The 27,158-nt window shown below is 38.2% G+C and overlaps 1 protein-coding gene across 4 annotated transcripts in view; it reads right to left on the bottom strand.

The window, feature by feature from the left end:
* The window catches only part of PCDH11X (protocadherin 11 X-linked), a 414,093-nt gene that overhangs the window by 114,111 nt on the left and 272,824 nt on the right, over positions 1-27,158 (bottom strand). For all 4 annotated transcript variants that reach the window (XM_018070765.2, XM_018070763.2, XM_018070764.2 and 1 more), the window contains one exon: positions 13,750-13,948. In XM_018070765.2, the coding sequence (XP_017926254.1) occupies positions 13,750-13,948 (199 nt within the window). The remainder of the gene's footprint in view (positions 1-13,749; positions 13,949-27,158) is intronic.

Here is a 27,158-nt window from a genome sequence, read left to right on the forward strand (position 1 = left end):
GGGCAAAGGATAGAGTGACTGTGAATTAGAAATGCAGCTGCCTGACTGTGCCACAGTCTCACTCCCAGCTTCTGGACCAGAAAAATCTGTCTGTGACCCCCCTGTCTGCTCTGCTTATGTGCTTATCTCCAAATTGAGCATTACTAGTCAAAAACTGCAGGACATGTGGGTCAGTTTTTCCTAGTCACTGTAAATAGTGGGATACAGTTACAGTATATGCTTGGAGTGTAATCAATTCTTAAAGCATAAATGCAACATATTTGTGTACTATATATTCTGGAGCTTCATCAGTGTTAGAGGTAAGGAATCACCTTCGTGCCTTGCAGTGCAGGCAGCTGTCTCGGTCTGCTTTCTAAGCTCACAGATTGGGCCATCTGTAATTCAGCTGCTAATCACTTGGCTAAAAAGCCAAGATCTTTTCTGACATACAGTCTATCCTAACCAAATAACCCAGAGAACTACTTAGGCAATGCCAGCTCCAGTTGAGTAACGTGGTGAGTGCCCCATTTCCCCGTGTCAGAGGCAATCACGGGCTCTGTCTGCCCAGGGCACAGGCACTGGACTGAGGCACAGACACCCTGGGCTGCACTCCCAGCCCTTCCTCTGGGAAATGGGGCAATGACCTCGGGGAAAATCAGCGTCAAACCAGCTGATAGCAAGAGCATTAAAACAGAAGTCTTGTTTTGTGTCAGTATTCAGGTCAGACTCGATGATTGCAGAGGTCTCTTCCAACCTGCGTGATCATGTGATTTCTTTGGAAGATTCCCAGGGAACACGAAGGTGATGGTGGTGTGATCGGTAGCATTAAAAACACACTGAAACTACAGCATAATTCTACAGAGAATTCTACAGAACTCCTCTGCTATGAGGAAAATCGTCTATCAGAGTTAAACATTTCTTTTTTCATGGCCATGAAACAGGACTGAAACAACTCCCCATTTCACAGACTTGTTAACCTTCTGTCTTGATGAAAATTAACAGCTACAGTTTCTTCTAAATAAATTCTGTAATTTTTACTGGATAAAGCATTCCTCTATTCCTGTCAAAGAGTTGTGCAGCACAGCTGTTTTTAACAAATTCCTATTTTTACTCCCCGACATTTGACTATCATTATGTATATGAGTTTCTTCAGCCTGTGAAGCATATTTTAACAAGAAATATTAATGTCCCTCCACATTTACCATCTTTTATCCCTATTCAGCAAGAATAGGTGTTATACAAAACAGAAAACATCTGCTTACTTGTATTATAATTTCTTTTGAACTCTTTAGATTGGAGACACAAAGTTGATAGCAGAGGTTAACGATGAATGAACAAAGCAGAACCATGTTTCTTTGTAAGTATGTTTCAAAGGGAAAAAACCCACTAAAATTCTGTATTTTAAAAAACCATAAAAAGGAATCATGAGGGAGCTTTTTATTAAGATATGTTGAGTGGCTAAATTAATATCTTTAGTTTTGCAATCCTTATATTGATTTGCTCCTAACACAGAGGCTACAATAAGGTCAGGGTATTTTCTTCTTTCCTTGCTTCTAAATATCCTACCTCTCTTGGACTTTGAGGTTGTATTGTCCATCTTTAATTTTTATGCCAATGTGTTGCATTATCAAGATGTTATCAGTCTTCTCCTTGGCAATTTTAACCATGGAATGTGGAAGCTTTGTTTCCTCTCTTTGCTTCCAAGGGCTGTGTGTGAAGTGCAGTGATTGCAGGATTCCTGTCACAGCACGGACTCTGCTGGAAACAAACACTCCGAGGAAATGCTCCTTAAAGGCCTCACTAAATGCCCTTTGCTTAGCTCAAAGACACAAAATCTGCATGAAAATATAGTTAGTGAGATTTCTTGTTAGAGACACAGGCAGTTTCAAATAAACCAAGTGGACTCATCAGGTTTATTGAGTAGTTAAGTGTTAATGTTGGAGCCCTGCTATGATCAGCTGCCATCAGCAGCAAAGCAAGTCCTACAAACATCATAGCTCTTTCCTTGGTGTTTTCTTCTACTGTGCCAGTTATAGGATGACAGAAAGAACAACATTTTTGAAGCTGTGACACAGATTTGGCAATCTGCTGCATTCTGACACAAATTAAGAGTCAGGAGTCATACAACGATCCCGACACAAATCCCTTCCACAGAAATAGCCCCACTGTATGAAAAATCATGAGATTTCAGAGGGAAGAAAGCAAACAAAACAAGAATTGTCCTCTTCCAACTTCAGAATAATTCACAGCATTGCACTGTTGAAATCTTTCTGTAGTTTAGCAGATGTGAACAAAAATATAAAATAAAACTGAGGAGGAAGTACCTTATATTTTTCCCCAAAGCTAGACATATTTTAATTATGAATCCTTTAATGGAAAGCTGGATAGTTCAATATCCAAGTAGATTATTTAACTGTTTATATTCTTTAAAACATACAAATCATACTTTAGTAGTCTAATCTCCTAATTCTCATACAATTACTCAGATCCCATATATAGACATAACAAATGTTATTCCATCCACAGGAGAGAGCAACACAAGGTAAAGCACCTGCTTTATTTATAGAACTTCTGACATACATTCTTTTCACACTACTGTGGATATATTCGAGTAATGGAGTAGGTCAGGGCAGTGCTGACTGGTAATGGGGCTGATGGTGAAATATTCTTGTGATCTTCACTAAAAAAGAGAAATAAGGAGCTAATTTTAGAAACAGATGACAAGAGCTCCACCCCAGCAGAATCTATAATCTGTGATATTTGACCCTTAGTAAAAAAAAAGAGAATGTGTATAAAGAAAATCTTTAATATTGGTTCTAAGGAGATAAAATTTTTTGCCTTTATAGTTTTCAAAGAGCTTTCTATCACAACTCCTATTTCCCTTTATTGCCACTGTTTTTCTTTACATGAGCCACTACTGAGGAGGAGAGGCAAAGGTTCTCTTTCTATTTCTAAATAGCTCTTTGGTGTATGATTAGTATGTGACATGAATAAAGCCTTCCTTATTAGAGAAAGACCTGCTTTCTTTTAAAGTATTAGGTGAGGGCCAGACTTTATAACATCTCCCCTTATAGAGGACACATCTTCTGGGACACTGGGTTTGGAACATCAGTCAAGATAACCAGATAAAAGAACAACTATTGAAAAAGTGTGATTGTTCTTCCTGGTGTTTCACAGGAACAAAGTTATTTTGAATGAGAGGATTTGAAGTCCAGCAGACCATACAGAATCAGCTAGCCATGCCCTTTGCCTGGAAACAGCATTTTAGCTGGATCAGTAGTTGCTTCTTACTATTATTTAGAGAGAATTTTAATTTGATGCACCAAGGTTTTACATAGAGCTTTAAGCACTGTGAGGACAAGCATTGAGATAGTGCTGCTTGGCAGCAAGGTAGGGCAGCAAGAAGTGCTGTTTTCAAAGCAGCAGAAAACAGGGAAGATGATGCTAAGTCCTGTTCCATCTCACTATCCCATCCTATTATCCCATCTAAGCCAAACTCTTCAGGATGCATCAGTGTTGCTCACCTTTACAGAAGTAACAAATCTGAGGGACATAAAAGCATTTCTGAAACACAATCCTCAAGTTAGTGTTGCTGACATGCACAGATGCAGGTGAATATTTGCCAGGCACCTTATACAGTGAGGTTAAATTAACTTCTTATCGTAAGAACCTCCATGAAACAGTTGATCTGGAAGTCAGGTGACTGTGAATTAAACCAGCATGATGCTGGCCCACCACAGCACTGCCCAGCAGCACCAGCACCTCTCCTTGGTCACAACACAGCTCCTGTCTGTTCACATCAGGATGAATTACCCAATTAACATCATCATTAACAGTGGAATTGAAGTTAGAGAATCAAAAAACCCCAAGCTAACTATTTTTACAGGATGAAATGAAAACAACAAGACCTGACATGCACTTAGAAGTATTGCTAGTAGAGATGTGTTTTCTGTACAGATCTACACCACTTTTATTGTACAAGTATTTGTGGTGATTTTTAGTGCAATTGCAGAAAATCAGCCCCATTGTGCTCAGAGCCCCACAAATACACAGTAAAATTTCTCTCTCTAATCCAGGGCATTTACCATCTAATTCCAACTGAAATGTGGGAATGAATATGTACAACCAACCAAGACAGTGTGAGACCAGGTTGAGAATTATGAAAGGGATATGTGAGACAGGAGCTTCTGGAATTGCTGACATCAGTAACACAAAGAGTTAACTCTGAAAACATTTAAGAACAATTAGAATGTCATTTGGATTAATAAGAAAAGTACTGAATCACACAGCATTATGAATAAAGCACAACCCACACAAAATTCTGCCACTGACTAGAAAACAGGAGCATTATTTACTGACATTAAACACAAAGGTGAGAATCTCAACCTCTGGCTTAATATAAATCCAAAAGTGTCATCATAAATACTCTGCCTTGGTCTCTTCAGTGCAAACCAGACAAATATATTTTATGTTTCAGAATGTGTACATAATATTAGCGACCAGTAGGTTTCAAGAAATACTGATGTTACACTTGTTGGGTCAAGAGCAAGCACAAGGACACCAGCCTTGTGTTCCCCTGCACAAGGGTTTTGGAGCCTTCCCTTGACCTTAATGCAGCAGAGTCCAGGTTTGAACAGTAACCAGAAAATAAAAGGATCACAATGCCAATTATACAACCTCAAAAAAATTACAGAAACAGTAGCTTATTAACAACATGCTGCTTTTCCAGAAGGCTAAAAGATATTTGAAGAGTAAAGCCAAAAATATCTCCTCTATTCAGGAATATAGAGATACACAACAGTTCTAGTTGTTCCTAATGCATACTTCAAGATTGGATCCTATTTCCCCACCAAAAATCCAGTAAAAAGGAAAATGTCAGATTAAAGGATGACCACATCTCTACCCAAACAAGGACTACAATCACTAGATCTATTGACTCAGCAAATGCTGTGACTTTAAGTGCACTGTCAGTCAGGAATCTGCTTTGTTCAATAAATACAATTTTACCATTTAATTTCTAAGGAAGGCTGGTAGCTGCAGACAGTCATTAAATATATTTTTCATTAATCACAGTGGAAATCAAGTAATAAATTATTATGCTTCAAATCAAATTATAATCATGCATTTTTTCACATGGCTTAAATGGTATAAAAGAGACAATTTTTTTTCTATATTTCCGTTTTTAAAACAGGAACTCAGTGCTAACAAACACCTTAATATTTCACATTGCTAAAAGCTCCTCCTGGAGCCACTGATTAGCTTGATTTGAAAAAAAAAAAAAAAGAAAGAAGAAGAAGATAAATTACATCACCTGTGTTTTCCTACTCCTAAAAGAAGAAAGAAGAGAAAGTTTGAGACAAAGTAAGAGAGACAGAAGGACATGGAAGGACCATTTTGTGGCTCATAAGTAACAAACACAAACGTCTTATGAACTTTATCTTGCTGTGTGGGTGGCCAAATAAAAATGAGAAGCAAAGAAAGGCACATTCTCAAGAGATGGCCACTGCTTCCCTCCGACGGGAGCCTGGCCTGAGTGGGGTGACTTTGCCACCCCAAATTCCTGCTGCCTCCTGACATTTGTGCCCCATCTTCACACTTGTCATCTGCAAAGCCGGTGGACAAGATAAGGGATTGCTTTGCTGGCAGAGGTCTGCTTCCCAGTGATAAACTCCTATCTCATCCATAACTAGATTTAAGATACGCAGGATACACTCGTCTTCAAAGCTGTCACCAGAAGGGAGCTCTGTCAATGACTTCAGCTTTCATATGCTCCAGATAAACGGCCCGTTTTAATCTGTGCCCTTTGTGACTTTCTGAGCTATCGTAACCATCAAAGCCCTAATACACTCCCAGATACAGAGTGCTCCAAATTAGATTCCACTTACCCAGCCAAACTTCAGGGCCTCTATTTACTGCAAATATGACAGCTAGTCAGATCTAAAAGGAGTTTGAAAAACTAGAGGGAAGAAATCTGCTCACTATCCACCTCTGCCCCACCAGCCTGCTCGCTAGAGCAATATATTTTAAAACTTTCATAAACCTCAAACAGAAAAAAAATAGGATTATCCATTACCATGTCAGCTTAAGTGATAACATAAATATATATCACAGAACATCTGCCACTAAATCACTGTTTATAGATGTCAGATCTCATTTATTATTAAAAGAAACCCCAAAACAAACACTTTAAAGCCTTCCTTATTATTTCACAAGAAGTGACTGATTTCTCAACTGTAAGGTGGAGCTATTCTTTGTAATCATTTTAAACAGAGTAACTTCTATTATAAACCTTAGTCAAGAATTACATTAAGTAGTATTCACAAACACGTGAATTATTTCATCCCAGTGTGTAGTCTAGAAAACCCAGCATATTTCCCCATTGATTTTTCCTCATCAATCCCTATTGATTTTGCATGAAAGAATATGGTGCATCTCAGAAAACTTGCTTTTATCTTACTTTTCTTCAAACAGTAGAAAACTGTAGATCAAGGCTTTATGTTCTGATACCAGCAATAAAATAGCTAAAATTTACTTTGAGAAGAATTTATAGAGAGTGCTTTTTATAGAGAGATTTTAAAACTCAGAGTCTGTGTTTACAGTGCTGTGTCTGACTGAGAGGGGCCAACCAGGATTATTCTTTGCTTTTGCATTTTTTAATTTAATTAGCTTTGTCCATTTTTCCCCCTTTGTGTCAGCTGATTTAATAACTCTTAAGTTAGGCACTCAGGGAAAAACTTAATAAATCACAGAATTATTTCTGAATATGCAATCTGTATCCTCTCAGGTACAAGTGAAAATCTGCTTGCAAAAGCCACTCATCTGTATCATTGTAAATTGACCTCTTCAGTCTGACCTCTTCCTCCCTCTCCACTCATGAACAAATCCAGAATACCATAATGTTTTGTTTTATAGGAGTTTCTGCTGGTTTGCTTTACTATATGTGTCTATGACTAGACAGTTATTTTAGAAACAGAGAGCAAAAACCTCTGGAAAATCCACACAGTTCTCAGCCCTGTGACATTCAATGCCCTCAAACATGTGCCACGCAGACATAAAGCTGCACCTCTGAAGGAAATATACTCTAAAATGTGAGTGTTGAGCACATCCTGATTTTGATCTCTGCCAGTTCCCCCATCTTTTAAATCACACAGCAACTTAATGACTGCTGTGGTGGTTTACAGAGACGTGATTCATGGGCACACACGCAGCAGGTCACTGCAAAGGTTGGCACTTCACAAAGTGGTACAGTACCGTGCTCAGCCATTACATTCTCCCACCTACGTACAAGCTAATTTGATTAAAGGTAGAAGATCAATCAAACTCTATTGCCTCAGAAAGATTAATTACCTCAGCACTTTCTGACTTAATTATTAGTGTTCAGCCATGGGGTTAGAAAAACCCAATACAGCAGAAGTAAAGGGGCCCAATGGGCAGATTTGGTAGACTGGGATGTGTTATAGCCAAGATTTGTTATCTTTAACTAATGACAGCATCTTTCTTTTTTATTCAAATTAGACCTAAGTGCTATAGTGTGTTTATAACTCTGCAACAACTGGATTAAAATATTACTGTTACATTTCAACCTTACTGTGGAACTAAAAGTGCACAAGACGAGAATCAAAATATGAAAACACCATTAAAAAAAAAATTCTATCTGTTGGCAATCCAGTTTTTGGACAGGGAACTAGGAAATTAAAACTTTGTAGTTTTATTTTTTCTTGTGTCCCAGCATGAGGTCTGAAGTCCAGCTGCCAGAGCATCCTATTGATGATGTTTAAAGAGTATATTTCAGCGACCGCAGAGTTTCTGATTATCAGACAAGACAGCGTGGTAGAAAACGCAGGCGTTTTCCCCAAGGAGAGCGAGCTTCCTGTCTGCAGCTGTCTGTCAGTGTGCAGCACTGACCTTGTCCACTCCACTGTGGCATCAGGGAGATTTATGGGACCCCCAAGTTGTCACCAAGGTGAGATGCTGACGTTGCTGGGCATGGTGGGGCCAGCACTGCTTCCCATCATGGCAGTGTCTGGCAGTCTCTGGGTCAAGCTCCCCAAACAGATGAGGTACCAGGGCACCAACCCTGTGTCCAGATGGGGGCTGCAGCTGGAGCCACAGGCTAACACAGAACTGAGACTCAGCAAATATATTCACCCCCAGATTTCATATTCCCAATGTAGAAAAGTGACCTGTTGCATCACACACACTGGATTTGCTGTTGTTACAAAGAGCGATTTATTTGCCCTCTCATAAATTTATCAAGCTTCTTTTTATAACCAGTTTGCATTATCATGCCCTGCTTCTATACTTCCTCACATTGATGTTTCTTGCAACCCCCAAATTTCAAGGCTTGGCTAGTTTACAGCCTTTACCTGCTCATTTCCCTGTGAACCAACCCAGGGCTTCATTTTGGCCCCCACTCTCTGCTATTATGTGAGAGCCCTAATCCCCAGCCAGCCTTTACCTTGCAGTTTAAACAAGCCAATATTAATTCCTTTTTCTGTATATAGGCATTCCATTCCCCTGTTATTATTAATATTTCTTTACACCTGTTTCTCGTGTGAGTTCACCTTTCTTTAGTGTGGGAAGTCAACATTACTCATAACAGGCCCATTATGGTATCAGCAATGCCTCGGGTTTATTTCTTTTCTTCCTTTTTTTCCCTGTATTAGGAGTAACCCAAGATTTTTTTCACAATCACATTAATATTGGTGATTTATAGTTTCTCTTTTCAATACTCAGTTTATTTTTTTTATTTATGTCATTTTCAGCTGATGATTTATATAGTAGTTCCATACACCAGGTCCTATGAGAATGACTCTCAACTATTAGATTTCATCCCACTGCTATTACTTCAAATCCTTAGCAAAATCCAATTCTGGTGTCATGCACACCTCCTCCTCTATTTTCAGCAATGCCTGGCTCTGAGCTACTAGAATATTTCATTGACACACTCCTGCTTTTTTAATGGCAAACTCATTAATGAATATAATGATGGAGATTTTTCCATTCTTGTATTATTCTGTGTCTTTTCATTCTTGATTACTACTGCTCCACCCTAATGTGGTGTAATAATAGTTATTAGTTCTTAAATAGATATAGATTAACTATACATGTAGCCCCCAATACTAAAAATACATGTCGTGGACGTGAAATAATAGAGCTAAACCAGTTCTACTCTTGGGAAACCTATGATACCATTTACTGCATTATGTTTATATATATCCTAGTTTCTTTCTCATAAATGTTTTCCAGTACTGAAGCTTGACTGACATTTTATTTTTTCTTGACACCTTGTGTCTTAGAATTACAGAAAATAAAGAAAACATTATCAGTTTTGATATCCTGGGAGGAAGATTATCTTCTCTCCTCCACATCAGAGTGCTGAACTTGCTTTGACTTTTAGTGTCATTATCATCATTCTTCATCAGCCCATCTTTGCGCTCACCAACATCATACTTATCAAAAATTAAGGCAAGGTGAAACTGTTCCTTTAATTTTGGGGAAGAAATATATGCTATCTTTAATCATGAACAGATGTCATCCTTACTGCAAACCTCCTTCTTGTGTGGTTAAATACCATAGATTGCAGTCTTAATTCTTCTTAAGACTAATTCTCTGGCAGTCTGATGATCACTTAAAGCCAGCATAAGCTTTGCCCCAGCTACTCCTTCACTCATTTGCTGTCCACAAGTAGTGCCTCATGTAACAAATGGAACTGGGGAATCCACGTATTTAAAAATCACTTTTCCCCCTCCCTAGGGGTTGAACCCAGATGAATTTTTCTACCCAGTTCACCCAAACAGCTCTTCAAATGCATGTGCTGCCACAAGAGAAGGTGTGATTGGGAGATAAAAACAAGCAGTCGTACATATTTAGCAACATCAACTTGATTTGACCACAAAATTACGGTGTCTACTGGCTCTCCTTTTGGTCATACTTAGCTCCACGCCTTCAGATTTTCGATGAAACTTTCTTGGTTCATTAGTTGCTAATTAATCTTAAATATTCTTTATGAAAACACCCTTTTCCTTAAGACACCAGTTTCCTCCAATCTGAAACCCTGAGATCTCAGTGTGATTTGCCTCATTAACTAGTCCTTCAATTTTCAGCTAGCTTTGTTTATACTTCTATTGTCTTTATACAGAATGATTACTATTATTTAATTTCAGATTACTTTCAGGTTTTCTGGCTTCCCCACCCCCACCATCCCCAAGCTGTAATCATTCCTCTAGCTCTGACCAATTTCTTGGCTGAACTGGGCATATTCTACCTTCTCCAAATAAAAGAGAAACAATTTTATTCTCTAAAGGAAAGAATATAGTTTTGATAAGGCAACAAAAACAGGTGAAGTATGAAAATCTGTCATTAATATGTTACACAAGTATTAAATAACCCAGCATAACTGGGGTTTACATGTACCTTTTAGCCTCTTTGATCAGCATCACTGCTTACATCCACTAAGAGGATACCACTGAGAGAGAGTTTGCCAGGGAAGAGCGAATTTGTTAGTCTTTGTCTATGTTTATAGTGTGTTTTGTATTTAAATGTAACAGGGGAGAAAAAGAGGGTAAAAATAAAAAAGGTGGTTTGGTTAAAATCCTTTACACAGGGAGTTATTGAAGCATCCTTATCAGTTTGAGCAATTTATGAGCAGAAAATAAATGAATACCACATACAAGAGTGCTGTTACTTAAGGGTAAGGTTCTCTACAAACCTGCACACATTTTTATATTCCTGTTTACTTAGTGTGACAGTTTATTGGCATCTCTTCCTTATGATGCATCTACCACACTGCACATTATGCTTTTCTGAGGAGGCAACTAAAGTAAGAGAAGACAAATCATTTTAAATAGACTATTGCTAATTTTAATTAAAGGTGTACATATAAATTGCTTATAGCTTTCTAACCACTATAACCTTACAGTTATTCTTTCCCCCTTGCTTCAATCCTGTATTGGATGTGAATTTGTAAAGCTTCCTCTCACCAATATTTCTCAGGTTTTGTTATTATGTTATGCTCATCTTTTTCAGTGTTTTGCAATAAATGCTTTGCTATTGCCAGTAAATGGAAAGTTTCCAAAGGACAATAATTTCCAATATTAGAGAAACAAACAGCACCAAAGAACTGTAGTCAGGAAAAACAAGAGGGAGAAAACACTTTTGAATATATCTCTGTGTGATGTCGCATCTGTCATCAGCTTTCATAAGGTACTGAATGTCTCACTTGGCTCTACATGTTATTGATGTCATTTCATCCCAAATCTGTCTCCTTGTTAAGCAAAGTTGAACTAAATCACCATCAGGTGACTAACCAGGCTCAATGTTCTAGACAATGTTTCAGATTAAGACAGGTCAGATATCAAAGATCTTGAGAGAGAATGGAGGCCATGCTTATTCCATTTCAGGAACTCAGATTATCTGACTGTATATTCCTTTCTCTTTTCATGTTAATAACACTTTGGTCCATGAAAGAAGACTAAAAAGATTTCAAATGTATCATGGTACTCCAAATGAAATGAAAAAAAACATAACGATCGAAAATCTAGCAGTATGTTTGTAGAGGAAACTGTCAATTCAGGACTATTTTCACTATTTCACTGTTGACTAAATTTGTCATGCACACAAAAGTGAACAGAATGAACCTCAGACTGAGCACTTGCATAGATCAGCACAAAGATATTTTGGTTGCTTTTACCTAGACCAAGGCACTTTGCATGTTGAACACGAATATGCTGTGGGTCTTCCCCTGCTTTTTTACTTAGAGCAGACAACAGAAACTATTTACATCTCCTTTTTTTCCCTGCCGCTAGATGCTGCCATTAATATGAGCATAAAACACTAAAAGGGCCACAAACGACGCTTTCTGTGCCGTAACCATCACACCACATCACATCAATTAAAGTGTTTCAATAAGATATGAGTTAAAAGGGAGAAAAAAAAAAAAAAACCTTTACATGACATAAATGCTAATTAAACTGTGATTTCAAGTTTAAAACTGAACTGTCAGGTAATTAGACAGGTGATTAAACTTTCTTCAACTTCACACCTGGAAAGACTGAGATGTGTGCTCAGTCTCCACGCAGTGATATGTGCCAATGACGTTCAGATGCCAGAGCTGTGCTACTTTTAGGGCAACATTCTAGAAAAGTCATGATCCATACTTCTGAAACTGCAGAAACTGGGCTCAAAAAGCACTGGCAAATCCCAAACCTGAGCCTCTTTGTAAATGGCAAGACAGGATCCACACCCCTGTTCTAACAACTCCTCATACACCAGGTCCTGTCACACATTCTCTGCAGGAAAGGATCCAGATACTGATTTCATGTACATTGTGCTCACTTCAATAAAGAATAAGTATCAGAGTTACAAACAACAAGACAGAGCTGGAAAGCAAGTCCAGATCATGAGTATACATAGCAAAAGCAGAAAACACACTACATAACTTTATATTTTCTTTCTTTGGGGGTATATTTGTAGCCCTTTAAAGCTGCATTCTGTGAAGAATCCAGTTTGACTGTCTAGAATATTTTTAAGGGTATATTTCAGCCTCAAATACATAAACACAAACAAAAGCAAGTGATGAATAATGTTTTCAACACAACATCCAGAACCTCTGATGGTTCTTGTCAGCTGTCTATCAGCTTGGGAAAAAAAATAATACTCAAGAAAACATCTCACTTTGCAAATTTTAAAAAGTCTGAAACTGAGGATCCCCAAGTAGTAGTTTATGAACTAAAAGAAAAAGAGAATGGATCTTCCCCATGCAAAAAGCCCCTCAGACTCCAGTCCTGGGCAGAACAAGGCAAAGGCAGGGGGTGATTTCTGAGAGCCAGGCTGAATGTGTCAGAGCCAGCTCTAAGTCAGAGGGAATGCTCTCTGTTGAATGCTGTCTTGGCCACTGCAGAGTGTAACTACCTTCTCACACAGCTAATTCAAGTGCATAGCACTTACTAATTCATTCCTCATGATACACTAAAGCAGCTGAAATACACCTTTTGGGCCAAGTTCTGCCCAGAACAGATGTATTTCCAAATCGCTTATTAAGCCGTTAACAAGGCCTTAGAGGCTTAGAGACATTCAGGTGTCTCTTTATCAATGGCACAGTTCAATTTAATCCAGATAAGGAGCCTCTGGACAATTAACAGTTGACTAAAGTTCAGTGGAATCTCCAACTGGCTATCACATCACAGGAAGCAATGCCAATATCCACAGCTCTAGTGTAGTCTGGAGCTCACACTGATTTTGCTCAACTTTTTGACATCACAAGAAGGCAGCCACCATGGCAGAAGTAAGATGACAAACTCTTTTGAGATTATTACTATGCACCATTGCTGCTTTCAAAGGGCAAATCAAGAAACCTTTACTCCTGGAGACTGCAGTCTCTTCACAGACCTGCTCATCATTCATGAGTTCTCCCTATTTAATTACAGCAAGTTGTAGTGTTGGAGAGGGAAACAGGGTAAAAAAAGTGAACTCCCTCAGCACAGTATTTATGACTGTAAGAGCAACAGCATTAACCTCATCAGAAAGCTCCTCTGTGTATAGCACAGCAGATCTATAAAAACATCAGGTCATCCATAAGCCCTTAACATCTCAAAGTGTTTTATTTCCAGTGGTCAGACTTCGCGTTTTTAGAAATATAGGGTTTCTTCAGCCACATTAAAACCAATGTTTGTTTTTAATAATTACCTGGCAAAAAAAAAAAAAATAAAAAGCCCTGCTTCCGACACTCAAATGATTTATCAACTGAGATGACCAGAGTTCATCACTTACTGGACTCGGGGTCCGAGTTGCCGTCTCCCTCCGTCCGGCTGTTGGGGGAAGCCTGCTCATAGTACTCCTCCTGGGGGAAGCCGAGGGGCAGAGGGTGGGATGTGCTGGCCCCACTCGTGGGTTCGTGGTCTCCAAGGCCACTGTCACTGCAGCTTTCCTGGGAGCCATCTGGGAGGTGAAACGTGACACGGCGCTGAGGCTACAAGGAAGGAACAAAATTATATGGTTTCCACTACAGTATCAGTAATTGCTTAATGCAGCCAATTTAGGAAATGTATTATTTCAGTTATCTGCTGGGGATGCATTACCGAGAGTTGTGCACAATTTCAGGCTTCCATGAGCAGGCAGCCTGCTTTCAAACCTGCTTCACCTGACAGCACTGCTTGCTGCTGTTTTTTAAAAATGTAAGCCCTGATGCAAAATGAAAGACACCTCAAACTAAAGAGATTCTGTCAGACTTCACAAGTCTTTGGATGCCTTTTGTATATTGACTTGGAGATTTCAATCATTTTTTGAGGCTCAATTTATTTCCCTGCTCAGTTTTCTAGTTTTCAAAAAACATGTTCTTTCCCATTAAAAGCTGTTCCACACTTTCGGGCCTAAAAAACATGACACATTTATAATGCTGTTGGATTCTTCTACAGCAGAGAAAGAACAAACAATAACAAGTCCTGTGAATTGAAAAAATTTTAATAGATTTCACACATCCGTTAAGCTAATGATTGAAAGGTAGATTCCATTACTCTCCTTCAGACATTTTATTACAACTCCTTTGAATTTTGTTATACTGCAGACCTGTACCTTAAGTGTAAAAGGCTGGAAGCTGGGAAACAGTGAGCTGAGGAAGGAAAGCATCACAGCCCAGCTGCAGAAGGAAGGGCCAGGTGAAATGAAGCACCTGATGCACCAGGCACAGGACAGTGTTTTCATTACCTAAGTGACTCTGTATGATTTAGGAACTGAATAATTCAAATGTAAATCTGTCCCAGTATTAAAAGAAAACATGAAAAAATAAATAAGCAGCTTTCCTTATTTTGATGCATCTGTTTTCCACATTTTGGAAACATGAAACATTAAGATTGAAAAAAACAAACAAACAAAACAAAAACCCAGTTTAAAATATTATTAGTGTTTTGTTACTCAAAATTCCATTTGAAAGGCAATGTAAATCTTTCCAGACCCAGAACTTCTGGGATTAGTAAAGCTGGAGATCAGATTTTTGATGCAATTATGCAAAAAAGTATGTAGTGTTTATAATAGAGCAGATGTTTTCAGAGGTCTCTAGATATTTGGTTCCTATAGGGCAATGGTGTTGAAAACATTCAATTATATTAAGTTTTTGCTAAAAAGTTCAGATCCTCTACTTTCCAAAATCTCTTTTTGTCACTGTGACATTATTCCACATGCCCACAGACAGCTGCTGTACAGTGTGTACAGCCAAGAACACGGCAGCATCAGCTCTACCTATGTAATTCCTGACAGATGTGAGTGACAGCTCTTCTTAAAAGCTACCAGTAAAACATTCAGGGCTTTCCCAGAAAACCTGTTTTAGTGCTTCACCACTGCTAATGGAGAGGTTTTCTTTTAATGTCGAACCTGCCTCTTTCTTGTTACAAAATAAATCACTTCTTCAGTCCCATCCATCATGGTCTGCTTATTCCCACTCATCTTTCTGGCATTTAGCACTTTAGTCTGCTTCAGAATAAACAGGCCTTATTATTTCAATCTGTCCTGTGCTTCTGATATGTTGTCCTGCCCCCCTGCACACACACACACAGCTCTGTGCACTGCTCAGAACTCGTTATGCAGCTTCAGACAAGATCCTTAAAGCACAGAGTATTGCAGGAGGATCATTTCACACCCCCTGCAGGCTCCACCACTGCTTTGCCTTCTCCAAGGCAGTGGAACACATTTTCCTTGCCAACCACCATAATGCCCAGGTCCTTTTTATTGACCATTTTCCTCGTTGTTCCCTTTTTGGTTATTGCCATTGATTGCTGGAGCCTACGAGTGGCACTTTGCAATCATTCTTCCTGCCATTCTGTTTTTCCAGATGATTTCATCTGTTTTCATCAAGTACACTTTGCCTTCCAGTCCTGCTTTCCTGTTTATCAAATTTGCAGATTTTACACTCTCCCTCATTTGGCAGATCTTTAACAGGAATTGGAACAGATCAAGCCAAGACATCAGTTGAGCTCTGAAAACCTGAATACAGAATGACTTCCCATCACACAAGCTCGAAAGGGGACACCCCTTCTGTGAGTGCTGGGGTAGCCTGACAGCACACGGGAAAAAAATTCAGATGGTGAAAGGTTCCCAGCTAACACGCCCACAGACCCCAAGCATTTTTGGTGTCACCAGAAGAATCTTATTGAACTCTCTAATGAGCTGCCTACAGTTGCTCCAGGGCTCTGGAAGGCTGGCTGGGACAGTGGTCCTGCTCCTCCTGCTGTCTTTTCCCACTACAGATGGGTGGAGATACATGAAGTGTCTCTGCACAGTCAAAAAACCAGATGGATCCACAGAAATTACTGATATGTAATTCTACTATTCCACTCATCAGCTGCCTCTCAGAGCCCTATTCACACCAGCAGTGTCAATCAACTCTTTTCTGAAAGTCCAAATAACTAAAGTTTTGTCAAATTGATCCAGTGAAAACATTCCAGCAATGCTTCTGATGTACTCCCTGCATTCAAAACTGTACCGAGCTTGCACAGCCAAGATATGTGGAAATGGAATGCACTACTTCTTTGATGTGAAGTGAGTTTGGTATTCACAGTATCTATGAAAAAATCCACTTTCATTGCATGAGCTGTTTGTAAAAACTGTATTTTGTGAAGTTTGCATTGCCTTTGTGCTGTTTTATGTTTGGCCTGTGATATTTGATACCCACACTACTTTTTATCTTCTCCTCTCCAAGTTACCAGTGAATCTTACGAATAAAGTATTTTTAAAGCCTTTTGTAGCCCAAGTTTTAGCATTACATACCAATATTAGCTTTTGCACACGACTGGAAGTACAATGGTTAATACTATGTGCAACTGGGATTCACTATATGTAAAAAAAAGAATATTTATTTCCATGGTTTGTTGTCAAAATACAGCAGAAGTTTTTAACCAGATGACAGTAAAGGAGACCAGAAAGTCACCAACCCTTTTTTTTTTAACTGCCTAGCCCAGTGAGAAAAAACAATACCTCAAACAAAATTGAAAATGTCACTAACTAACACTCACGTTCAGTAAAAAATTGTAAATATTTGGTTGCATAAACTGAAATGTTATTAGTTGAAAGGATAAAACCCATATGATTTAAAATCAACTGACATCAGCTAAAGGCTCCTGATTTTTAATTTGATAGTGTCCCTGAGAATGTCACACCTGATAACGCTGATGACAGAGCACTTTCAGGAGAATTTATCAAGATGAAAAAAATGCAGCTATTTCTCTACATGGCAGTGCTGCCATTTTCTTAATTCATGCAGGCATCAGACAGTGATCTGGAACAAGTAATTCTAATAAAATTTTGCCAAAAGCTGGGACTTATCTTCTGTCACAATTATTTTGGAAATTTCTTCCTTGAGGCATTTAAATTTCAATTTATAAGATTACAAAATATCCTCAGTCTCCAGCTGCTTTTCTATTTATCTCCGAAGGGAGTTAGCACCGATAGTAATAGAATAACAAGGATTATGGTTTGTTTTATTTATTTGAATGACAGTTAGTATACTTTCTCAAAAGGAGAGAAATGCAAGCAAACCTATTATGTATTCTTAGTGGATTCTGGTGTAGGAACTTGTAATACAGACAATTAAACTGATAGGGGACAATGAAGTGAAAACTTAAGGAAAAATGTACAGTAATCTATAGTTTCTCTGACACATTTAACAATATTAAATTACCCTTTATTGGTATGAAAAAAGAATTTTGCTTCCAGAGATGTCACGAACCCAGACACAAATGCTGTCAGAGGTCTCATATGGCATTCAGTGCGTTTGGTAGAAGCAGAGTGTGTCTGGAGGGATCAAATTATCTCAGAAAACCGCAAACCTTTTACTCTCATTATTGAAATTTATATGAAGACTGATCAAAGCCCCAAACTATTCTGTGTTCAATCTTTCACTGCAATAATTAGACTGTGGCAGTGGGAATAATAAAAGATGAGTCTAAGTAAATAGCTTTGGATACACTGAAGGGATGATTTCTGGAATTATACACCAGGGGTTAGCCAATTTATAATCAAAAAGGAAGAAAAAGGTAATAGAAAAAGCAGCATATATCAACTGAGGAACATTAAACTATTAACCTTATTATCTTCATTCATTGAAGCAAATTAATATCCTTTTAAAAGGAGATCATAAAGAAAAAAACATTACTTTTTTAATTTATGCTGAATTAATTATATTATTTAGATGATAATTCTGATTTAAAACAGAACTTATTCAGGAGATGCTCTAAGCATAAAAGAACAGGATTACTTCAGCATTTTCCTCCACTATTAGCAGCTGGTAAATAAAGAAGTAGTAAGAAAAATTTTTAATTTCCTCAGTTTCTTGTGTCTTTCAAATGCTGGGAAGATGTGAAGTACCCTAAATAACCAGACAACAACTATCTTCAAGTATGACCAGTAATTCTCAGTTGTTAAAGAAAATCCCTAATCAAACTACAGTTTCCACCTCAAATCTCTTTACACTCAACTATCACCTTTTGTTCCAAAACAACAATCCAGTGTCTTTTGCCATAGGCTTACACTGAGACAAACAGGACCCAGCAACTATCAGGGAAAAATTCTTAGAACAACATGAAAACAAACAGCCTGAAAAGATTCAACCACAAACTCGACGGGAAATAGGTCTTTGTGTTGAAACTCAACAAAGACAAGATAGTATTTTCATTTTTTCTTTCCCTAAACTTAGTAGTGAACAGCACAGCTATTATGGCCCAAGGAGTGTCTATCAACTGTTTTCTAAGTCTGTATTTCATATATTTTTTGGCTTGGAGCACTAAATTAAAGTAACTTCTATGTTTTTACCAACAAGGATCTGTATTTCTCTTGGACCGGCTACAAAGATGCTGAACATTCTTGGTCACCATTATTAAACACAACAAGAAATACTTTACCAATAGCAAATCACCTTTCCTAATTTAGCAGTAGCTTTTTTATAATTTCTTTAAAATGCCCTGCGGTGATCCTGCAAAGAACTGTTGGTTTGGGTTTTTTTTATTTTATTTTTGTGTGGGTTTTTTTTGTTTGTTTGTTTGTTTTGTTTGTTTGTTTTCAAAAAAGAAAATGAGGGGCTCATCTCCTGGGGGAAGTGTGCAAAGTGACAATACCCAGCTAATTTCAGAAGTCCAAGCTAAATGGACATTAAAATCAGTTTTCCCCTATCTCATATGAAAAAGTAACACCCCCAACTACTGCCAATACTGAGACCTTAACTGTCATATCATATAGCTCAAACTTGTTGAACAAGCCTTTCTTTTCTTCAAACAAGTTCAGCTGTTCCAGCTCCTGCCCTATCTTTGTTGACTGCATCCCTTTCAGCTTCTGTCTATTTCTTTATCAAATCAAACAGACCTGTTCTTTTCCCAATTTACCATATTTACCCTTTTAAATATTGCCAAGACTTTACATTTTCAGCTCTTTAAAACTTCAGAAATCCAATATAATCCTTTTGACATTCTTGTTATAAATTTATCTAGTCCTCTTAATTTAATATCATTAACATTAATAACTAGTATCTTATATTCTCACTAATTACTAATGGAAAATAGAGCGTCTGGCTTCCTTCTAAAGAAGAGAAAGCTTTGATAAATACTATTACTTTTCCTCACTGTGATTAACAATCTTACTGTTCCATAGTAGTATGAGAAATGTAAATAGTTCTAGGCTTTTACTTATTATTGATTTAAATAACTCCTCCCACTTTATTAATGTATTTAGATGCAGGAAGCACAGCCTATTTATTTAAAAAGGGCAAATAAAAGCTTGGTTGACTGCCCAGACAAATATAAATTCAATATGGACGATTATCTCAGACAGATTTGTACATTTTCAATGAAAGAATTACTACCTCCACAGCAGATCAGCAGAACAGATGGTGCCCCTACACCTGCTCAAATGGAAATGACTTAAAATTGTCAGATCTTGTAGTTTGATTCGCTCACAAAAAGAGTTGGCTCAAGTGATGAGAAATAATCTTGCAAGACTATCTTGTAACTCTACCACACACTTACTCAGGGTGCCTTTTGGAAATCACACGTTCATCTCCCTGCAGGCATTTCTTACAGCCATGAAAAACTGCACTGAACTGATAAGCGAAAATGTCAGATACTTCAGCTATTGGCTATTGCAAAAGAAGTATTCTGTGAAACCCTTTCTCATGTAGGTAAGCACAAGAAGGGTTTTTGTAACACCACCTGCTTTAAGAAGCAAATTTTCACTGTTTCCGTTTTTCACTGATGTAAGTAGAGGCTAAGCTGATACCCTCATCTGCCTCTCGCACCACAGAGGTCATGGAACAAACTCATTAGCCAAATCAGCACTGAACAAACCCATTATAAACCTGGAACTTCATAAATTTCTGATTAACAACTTCAAAGGGTATTTATTTTCAGGCACTAATCCTCGTTGCACCAAAGAGTATCTCTCATGTGACATTTCCCAGCAACATTTAGCAATTAAGTTTTATTTTCTGAGCTTCTTGAAATAACAACAAAGAACTGAAATAAAAAGCAAATAAAATTGAAAATAACATTTAAAGCATGTCAAACATTTTATTTAGCTTTTGAAAGGCAGTTATAGTATGCTAGATGTCAAAATGATAGCTGAAAGCATGCTTTTTAAAGTTTAATTCATGTAAGTCTTCAATTTGACATGTGATTAAATAAAAATTACACATGAAAGTTGCACTATGGATGTGCTGTTGCTAAGTCTGAAAAATAAAAAAGTCTCAATTCTGATTTTTTTCTTGAACACATTTTTCATTTTCCATCATCTTTGATGTTATCATCTTGAATGCTTGATTTCTGACAGGTAAAGATATTTTAGTTAAAGAACATAATCATAAACAATAATACAGAACCATTTTGGTAATATTTGACAACCATTCTGACTGCTGGCCCAACAACAGGGATATTTTTTGGCAGAAATATTGATTGGGTGTTATTACAGTTGTATTTCTTTTAAAAGCAACACTATGGCTTATGTAGCATAGTACTCTAGCTCTAATTTCATTTTGTTAATTTATACCTTTCACTTGTGGCTCAGATAAATAGATTTCATGTTTCTTCATGAGCAACGTATAGATTCACGGAATAATAAATATTCCAGTGAATTACTCACTGACTTCCAGCCCCTACTTTTACATTGCAGCAGTCAAGGCTAAACCTTTAAATGCAACCCTTATGAGGTTATTAGTGCTATAGAGACCTGTTAGAAATCTCAAGAACCTGATTCCATTTCCGTTTGTGGGATTTTTTTTCTGTTCAGTTTTTCCTATAAAGGTCAAATCTTTCTGAAGCAATACTCATGTGTGTAACTCCAAAAGCCTCACAGGTATTCACTTGAAGAGTCTTGAAAACGTGCCTTCATTTCTAACCGAGAAACAGAGGCATTCTTGTTAGTGTTTCCCAGAAAAAGGGACTTTTATTTAACTTTGTTTCTTTAGGTTGCAAGTGTGTTGAACTTAGAAACAAAACACAGAGACACACTTTTAGCAAGATATGCACAAGGAGTATTCATAAGTACTCCAGTCCAAGTAGTTGTGCATCACTCCAGTTGCATTTCATCCTATAAAATAAAATGTTTTGCTGCAGATGTGGATGATTATAAAGCTGTTCATGCCTAATACAGACACAGAAAAACTTTATGTTTGATATTTACATGTGTGCATGTTGAAGTGAACTCATTTTGTTATGGTTTAAAAAAAAAAAAAAAAAAAAAAAGTATGTAACTTAGGGCAGGAGAGCAAATCCACGGTATCAACTTAGAACCTGAAGAGACTGAGGTACCTCTTGAATAAAGAGAAAGAAAGAAACAGACCTACTCAATTTCTTCCAGAAAAAAACCTCATATTTTTGGATCCAAAGGTTTCTACACTGCATTTCCAACAATTCACAGCAGCTCTCAAAGACCCTGGGGACCATTTGTTGCTCTTGGCCCCCAGGGAGCAGCCACCCCTTGCTACATCCTGACACAGTAAAGAAACAGGTTTTCTACAAGTCTTCCTAGGAAGAGTCAACACAAAAATGAAAAAAAAAAAAAAAATTGAAAGTGAAGGGTCTTTTACAATGAGTAGCAAAGCAGCTCTCTGACATGTCACTATCTCACTCATTTGTTATGACAGAACATCTTTACTATAACAACATTTTATTTGTTATAGCAGCAAATCTATAATGTTTGATAACAAGTGTTTGATTAGCTAGAATGGGAATTGATGACAGCTAAAATGCAAGGATAAAACTTACGTTTTTTATGCAGCTGTAAGAAAAAAAGCATCTGTCCCTTTTTGGAGAAGAGAAAGAACAGACAAAAATTTCTCCTTTTACCCAAAATGGGCCCTCAGGAAACTCAAGACCTGCTTAGAGTGCAGTGAAAGGATTCTCTTTTCTGCTCTCTGTATCAGTATTGGCCTGCAACAGTTATCTTTTTTGCCTTTAGCAAATATCATTTAACCACCTAGATTACCCATTCTTAATTTTAAATGTACAGTGTGTTTGCTGTCCAAGGTCACCTATCTGAAGTACATTCCCGTAACAACTATACTTGGTCCACCTTTAGGTGAACTGGTTAAGAAAGAAGCAAGAGAGTACAAAGAAAACCTGCTGGCCTGTGTAAAATGAAGCTGTAGGTCAAAATTTGCAAGCAGTGATGCAGTTCATGCTGTATTTGATTTGTACAAAATAAAATTCAGCATTCCAGTACAGAGACCTTTATTAGCAGTACACTCTTCAGTGGACTCCAGTGGTCCAAGATGATCTTCCTGGATCAAGAAAATTGTCACCAGAACATGTATCCTGAAATTCCCTTTTCAATTGTCTAATAAATGTTTTTTATCTGAAATACACTGAAATAAAGGAACTTTTGACTGGTACACTTCGCTTTGTTTCAATCTTCTGTTATTGTAAATAGGAAAGATTCTACGTGATAAATGCCATGGTGAACAATACTTTGGTTTTGTTTCAAATATTTGACAGATCCATTTTTATCTCCAAGTTTTTTTAAGAAAAAAGATTAGGTTTTATTGGAATAAAGTCAGAAATCTCCCATTTGCATCACTATTTTCACAATTTATACTATCAGGGTGATAATGAATAAGATTTAGCTGTTATTTACAGTGGAATACATGAAATATTCAAAGTTCCTAGAGTCTAACTACATGCTAATAATGTATTCTTAAATGGATGTCTGAAATACCTATTTGTAAATGGGAAAAATTTTGCAAATTGAAGTGCTGCATTGTATCATTGATATCATCCTTCGCTCCTCCAGAACGATGTCTCTGCAATTGCCCTTTCAGATAATCAGAATATATAACTGTCTTTCAGAATCCACCACTTGTGTAATTTCAGTAAAGCAAAATATAAAGCCATTAACGTTCCTTTGTTCCTAAAATCTTGCCAGCTTATTTCCATATTCAGTGCAGCCATTCTTCAGGACTATTAAGATTACTTCCTCATCTTTCTTCACGGAGCAAAACATACAATACAAATTACTGAAGTAATGCAGCATATGTTAGTTTGCATAAAGAAATAACGCATTTCTGGGCAAGGGGAACCAAGGGGCTCCAGCTGAAGGCTGAGGAATGTCACTTCCCCAGAGCTACTGTGTGACAGCTGAACAGGTGACTTGCCAGAATCATTCCCTGTCCTGCAGCTAGCCCAGTGCCAACCCAGCCGTGACCCAGAGCTGTGGGATTCGTGCTCTGCAGTCACACTGAGGGCACAGCTGTAACTCAAGGTCCAGCTCTATGAGGTTCAGATGTCTGTCACTGGGGACCTGGCTTTATAAAGCACAGACCTGTGACCTTGGGCAGCTTTCCTGAGGCAAACGAGGAAACAAGTGAGCTCCAGACATGCACGGTACCGAGAAACCCAGATAGTAGTGAGGTTGTTCACTTAGCAACTCAGGCAGTCAAGAGAAAGGTGCTAATGCAAAAATATACAAAGCACCAAGGGGAGGGGGCAGAGAAGTCAGCAAAAGGGAGGGCTGGGCACCTCTCATGGGCCAGGAGGGCAGCTCCTCCTCATGGGGCTGCCAGCTGTGCAGCCCACACAGACCCCCAGTGCCTCTGTCACAGCCCTGAGCAGAGTGATGATTTGCTTAAAAACAACTTGGTGCCAAGCCTTTTACTGTATAAACCAAAAACTGCACTATTGTGTACTCATAAATAGCATAATCCTGAGTCCAAGTCCCTGAGTCCAAGTCCCTGCATCTTTGGAAAGATGCCCAAGTGTCCCCCAGAGCTGAGAAACCAAAGGGGTTGGGGAGGGAAGGCCAAGGGCACAGCAAATGCTGCTCCTGCAACTCCCCAAGTGCACTCAGGGACTACTCTTTCCTTACCTGCCACACAGAGGATTAATACTGCTACTATTGTTACTTCAAGATTATTCAGATTTCATGTGAAGCTCAGTGAAATCAGAGATCAACATTATTCTCCACACAAGCCACCCTGAAATTGCAACCTATAAGTCTGAACTACTTTTTCAACACCGATAACGAGGTCACGATCAGGAAAGGCAACTGCTTGCTCTGGTTGATCCAGAGAAGCGTGACAGTGCAGAAAACCCTTGTAACACACAGCTGTGCAAGAGCAAATGAAGGGTTTTAGGTTTACTCTGTATTTTTAATGTTCAGGTTAAAAAAAACCACAAAAAACCAAAAAAACAAAACTATGTCTGGGGAAGGGTAATAACATTAATATCAGCAGAGTTGGCATAAGTCATGTGGGCAGCAGGAAGACACTATGGGCACAGGCATCTTCCAACACACAGCTACAGACCTGCATTCCTGCATCACTTACACTATTGAACACCCGTGGTAAGTGCCCTGGTTGCTCACCCTGAAGCAATTGTTATGCATAAATTTTCCTGACTAAAGAATTGAATTTAATTCTACTCTCTAAGACATTTCTTAGTATTTTCTTATTTTCACTGGCATACAGAGCCTGTGCTTGGCACAAAACAAAATGCACCTCACACATTTTTTAGGAAAAACATGTAAGTAAAATCTTGCAGCATTAATTGTGTTCCTTCTCCTACTGTTTTTAATTAATTTGACCTTTGGTCCTGTTTTTGTCAATTCAGGAGGCATATTGCAATCAGAAGAAAGCTATGGTGTAAATATTCTGTTCTACAAGTCACCAACTACACAAGTAAGCAATGGAGGAAAATCTATAGCATGCAATTAGCATTATCCCTTCCCCTTATTTTTTTTTTTTTACTTTGCAGAACTCATTAATAACTTTTAGTAGCTAAAATTGCAGGTAGGAACCCTCCTACACCTTAAGCATATTATATTCCACCTTTGCCCAATAGAAATTCTTTTGATGTACTGGAAATCTTATTAATAGATTCACCAGAAAACAAGCATGTAAGCTGGTAGAGGCAATTGCAAGAGGTAAAAGGAATGTAAATGACAGATGAAAGAAAATTTCCATGCCGTTCAGATCAATATAAACAAAAGTGCTGCAGCAGCCACAGCGCAGAGATGAAGGGAATTCATCAAACTTGTATTTCATATTATTTGTCCTGCTCCAAATGCACCCTCTGAGTTTCGAAGCTATGTTCTTCCTTTTCCCAATTAATACTACATTAAGATTCACTCCTGCAGGGGTTTTTTCCTTCTGGTGTTGAATAGAAGTTTTTCAGTGCACTCAGATATGGGGGGGGGGGGGGATGTAGAGCATAACTTCTTGCTTCTAAATACTGCCATTTGAAAAGCCTGTAATTGCAGCACTCAATAATTTCCTAAATGCTTAAGCCAGAATTAATTATGCCTCCTATTATTGCAGGAGTATGGATCTTATATTGGGTGTGATGAAGAGAATGTGTGATAGAACATTTTATTGTACTCAGAGCATGCAGTGGGTGTGCAAGGCACTTAAACCATCAGAAGCAACAAGCTTCTCTACTTCAATTATTTCTCAGTATGATCTCCAGATATCTACAGAATCAGCTTTGCTCATTTCGTGCTTGTTGTTGCTTCCTAATTGAACACTTTCAGGACTCTTCTTTACACCAGGGACTAATCAGAATTTAAAAAAAAATCCTATTTTATTTAAAGTCATATTATTTCTTGGTGAAAAATTAGAGGAAGGTAAGTGCTTATTGCGAAAGAGCTTCCATTTCAACAGTTGCTGAAACGTATTTTCATGAGCAGTCAGAAATCAAGGCACATCATGAACTTCAGCAACTGCCTTTAACAGAGTGAACTCTACAGTTTTCTGGCAGTTTTATGTGGTGTTGAGGAATCAAAAGTATTAGCAGCTACTGTTTTAGCTAATTGCCCACACTTCTTAAAAATCCCTTTATTCAGAAATCAGAATGCAGGAGGGGTGATGGGAAGGAGAGGAATGGCTGCACAATTGGTTGTATTTGATTCAGCAGCAGAAATACTAACTGTAGTGTCTAAGACATCTAATCATTTTGAAATACATAACAAAGAAAACACATAAACATGGGATTTGCAAGGGGGAATGAAAGCCACAAGAAGATGAAGCTTCACTTCCACAACACTGGATTCAGACCTTTGCGCAGAACACAAACTAAAGGGACTTTGATCCTGTTCTCTTGTGTTGAAAAGAAAAAATTTTTTTTTTTTGAGCCCCCCCCCCCTCCAAAAAACCAATGTTTTCCTGAGAGTCAGTGAAATAATATTAAGCTGTTGGGGCAAGCTCACTGTTTGAAAGAAGGCTGGCAGCAGTGCTTTGGTTTCAAAGTAGTTTTTGGGGAAACCAGAAGTGAAAGTGCAGCCTGAAGCACACCAGCTGCCTCTTCCCAGAAGTTCAAAAGACTTGGGCTGTGTTGCCGTAGGTACCTGAAGCACAGACAGGGATATATCTGCTAGAGAAATGTACTGTCATATCTCAAATGAACACAATCCAAATCAGCACAGATTTCAGTCAATGCTCGTGTAGCAAAGCAACGAGATACTAAATGGCCTCACAAGTGGTGAAACAAAGGGGATCCAGAGCAACACTTTATTCCTCTCACCTGCATCTCTAGAATTTTCCCTGAGACTCAGGACCATGGTATGTTCATTTGTTTCATAATGGAATTAATGATTACTGCTGAGAGTCCTTGGTGGAAGAGATAGGACAACTGTGGAAGTAATTTCCCTAGTTGGGAGGAAATCATTTCCTCCTGTGTTACATGCCCTCGTGCTGGCTCACTGTAACCCAGCCAACGTAT

This window comes from Manacus vitellinus, unplaced genomic scaffold, assembly GCF_001715985.3.
Source record: "Manacus vitellinus isolate BGI_N305 unplaced genomic scaffold, ASM171598v3 scaffold_19_pilon, whole genome shotgun sequence".
Classification (NCBI taxonomy): Eukaryota; Metazoa; Chordata; class Aves; order Passeriformes; family Pipridae; genus Manacus; species Manacus vitellinus.